Raw genomic sequence first — 3,411 nt, 5'->3', positions numbered from 1 at the left:
ATAAGGGATGACTTCCGACTGAAGGTCTTGCCGCACTCATTACACTTGTAAGGTTTCTCTCCAGTATGAAGTCTACAATGGCATATAAGGGCTGACTTCCGACTGAAGGTCTTGCCACACTCATTACACTTGTAAGCTTTCTGTCCAGTGTGAACTCTACGATGGCATTGAAGGGATGTCTTCTGATGGAAGGTCTTGCCACACTCATTACACTTGTAAGTTTTCTCACCAGTGTGACATCTACGATGACATGCAAGATATCGCTTCTGATTAAAGATCTTGCCACATACATCACATTTATATTGTTTCTCTCTTGAATGGGTTATGTGATGGCTCCTTAAGAGTGAGCCATAATTAAACACTTTGCCACACTCATTATATTGGCAAGGTTTTTCTCTCATATGTACTTCCTGTATTTGTGTGGATAATGAAGAATGGAGGAAATTCTTCCTATACTTATTAGAAATATGGGTTTTGAGTCTACAAGAAATTCTTTGGGATGCTGAAGCTGAGGAAGCACCACTGACAGACTTGTCCACTTGGTTACTAATTTTCCCTTCGGTCGGAAATATGTGCAGTTCAGGCAGATGCGAATGAAAGCTTGATCCAAGCTGATCTTTAATAGGCTTGTTTCCAGCATGCCTTTGATCATGTCGATCTGTACTACCAGCCAACTCTTTGGTTTCTGTCATAGGTGCTTCATGGCCATTTCTTTCAACTTCTTGCCACTGAAACTCAAAGTGATGAATATCTTTTTTGATTTCTGGGAAGCAAAAATCTCCAACGGGATGACTTTTATGTCTTTCCAATGTCCCTGTGTGGAACCCTTCTCTGGTATTACTGTGCCCAGTTGATGAGAACTCCATTACGAAATTTAAAAAGCTATCTGAAAAACATAAAGACCAACAGGTTTCCAATTAAGTACAGATGGTAAATAATAGTTAATATTGAAGTGTGTAAATATTACACAAAAAGCAATACTTAAACTAACCAAATGTGATCTTCAAAGTTTAGAAACACCCTGTCTCTACTAAAAATACAAAAATTAGTCAGGCGTGGTGGTGGGTGCCTGTAATTCCAGCTACTCGGGAGGCTGAGGCAGCAGAATTGCTTGAACCCAGGAGGCAGAGGTGGCAGTGAGTGGAGATCATGACATTGCACTGCAGCCTGGACAACAAGACCAAAATTCTGTGTCAAAAAAAAAAAGAGTTCAGTCACGAGCCTCATACGTATGAGGCAGTAAGCCTGAATGATGTCCTCCCTAGGAGGAATTGTCTATAGCAGTGACTTCTGCTTAGAGAAAATGACCATTAGTTTATGTGATGAACACTGTCACAGTGCCAGCGAGAGACGCTCCTGTGATGGTTCTCAACAACCACAACGAAAGGCCAAGTGTGGGGCCTCACGCCTGTAATCCCAACACTTGGAGGCTGAGGCAGGCAAATTGCTTGAGGCCAGGAGTTCAAGACCAGCATGGCCAACTTGGTGATACCCTATGTCTACTAAAAATACAAAAATCGGCCAGGTATGGAGGCAGGTGCCTGTAATTCTAGTTAGGTTGAGAGACTGAGGTACAAGAATTGCTTGAACGCAGGAGGCAGAGGTTGCAATAAGCTGAGATCATGACACTGCACTCCAGCCTGTTCAACAGAGGGAGACTCTGTCTACAAACAAACAAAGAAAAAGAAAACAAAACCAGAACCACAGCTGGAAACACTTGTCAGTCAGTGTCAGTGTCATGCTTTCTATCTCGTATCCTGGGCCACGCTGACAATTCTGCTTAGGGCTTCCAGGGACATCTCTGCCTACAGCAGGATGATGTTCAATTGTATTAGTCAAAGTGTTCATGAATTTTCTGTTTTTACGTACAAACAGACAGCTCTAAGAAGCTATCCATGACAGATAGGAGGGTCATCACTGCAGAAAACCATGACATGTACATCAAAAGCATGGACGGGGCAACATCACAAGAGAATACAAAACCAAGAAGAGCCAAGATAGACAAGGACAGATTCCTCCTGTCTAGAGGGACATTTTCCTCACCCACAAACTCCAGGTTCCTGTAGTTCTCCAACATCACGGCCGTGTATAAAGCCCTCTGCACAGGGTCCAGGCATTTCCACTCTGCCAATGAGAATTCTATAGCCACATCCCTGAAGGTCAATCGTCCCTAAAATGAAAAACACATTTCAACAAAACATGGAGGACTGAGTTATCACCTTCACATGAAATGAGAAAAGAGAAAATAAGTATTGATTTGATCCAAGACTGTGTTCTGACAAATCCACATTAAGGTATTTAAAAAAAATTTTTCTGTATAGTTGCGTTTTATTGTACTTTTCCATGATAGATTTTAAAATCCCCTAAGTCACTGTGGAAGTCTCAGTTTTATGGACAATATAAAAAATATATGGCCTGGCACAGTGGGTCACACATAAAATCCCCGCACTTTGGGAGGCCGAGGCAGGTGGATCGTCTGAGCTCAGGAGTTTGAGACCACCCAGGACAACATGGGGAAACTCCGTCTCTACTAAAAATATAAAAAATAAAAATAAAAACCCCAGGTGTGGTGGTGCACACCTCTAGTCCCAGTTACTTGGGAGGCTCAGGCAGGAGAATAACTTGATAACCAGAGGCAAAGTTTGCAGTGAGCCAAGATCATGCCACTGCACTTCAGCTTGGGCTGCAGAGTAAGACTCCATCTCAAAAAAAAAAACATATATAGATAGATAGATAGATAGATACACACACACATCTATATATACACATATAGATATGTGTGTGTGTGTATCTATCTATATATATAATAAATCCAGGCATGTTGGCTCACACCTGTAATCGCATCACTTTGGGATGTTTGAGACCAACCTCTCCGACACTTTGGGAGTTTGAGACCAACCTCTCCAACACGACGAAACTCTGTATCTACTAAAAATTTAAAAACTGGCTGGGAATGGTGGGGGGGGGAGGTGCCTGTAATCCCAGCAATTCAGGAAGCTGAGGAAAGAAAATTGCTTGAACTCTGGAAGCGGAGGTTGCCCTAAGCCAAGATCACACCACTGCAATGCCGCCGGGGCAACAGTGTGACACTCTTTCTAAACAAACAAAAAAAAGTATATAAATAGCAAATGATGTCTTTTCTACATAAACCCTGGGCTTGGCCGCACGTGGTAGGTCACGCCTGTAATCCCAGCACTTTGGAAGGCAGGCAGATCATAAGATCAAGAAATAGAGACCATTCTGGCCAACATGGTGAAATCTCGTCTCTACCAAAAATACAAAAATTAGCCAGGCATGGTCGTGTGCCTGTAGTCCCAGCTATTCGGGAGGCTGAGACAGGAGAATCGCTTGAACTCGGGAGGTGGAGGTTGTAATGAGCTGAGATGGTGCCACAGCGCTCTACCCTGCTGA

The 3,411-nt window shown here is 42.9% G+C and overlaps 1 protein-coding gene across 1 annotated transcript in view; it reads right to left on the bottom strand.

The window, feature by feature from the left end:
* The window catches only part of LOC105514829 (zinc finger protein 813-like), a gene marked incomplete at its 3' end in the record, with an annotated part of 35,186 nt that overhangs the window by 28,058 nt on the left and 3,717 nt on the right, over nt 1-3,411 (bottom strand). The window contains 2 exon segments of the mRNA XM_011946489.1: nt 13-886; nt 2,044-2,170. Coding sequence (XP_011801879.1) covers nt 13-886; nt 2,044-2,170 — 1,001 coding nt within the window.

Source organism: Colobus angolensis, unplaced genomic scaffold (genome assembly GCF_000951035.1).
Source record: "Colobus angolensis palliatus isolate OR3802 unplaced genomic scaffold, Cang.pa_1.0 Scaffold25, whole genome shotgun sequence".
NCBI lineage: Eukaryota > Metazoa > Chordata > Mammalia > Primates > Cercopithecidae > Colobus > Colobus angolensis.
This window is presented reverse-complemented; position numbering and strand designations above follow the sequence as displayed.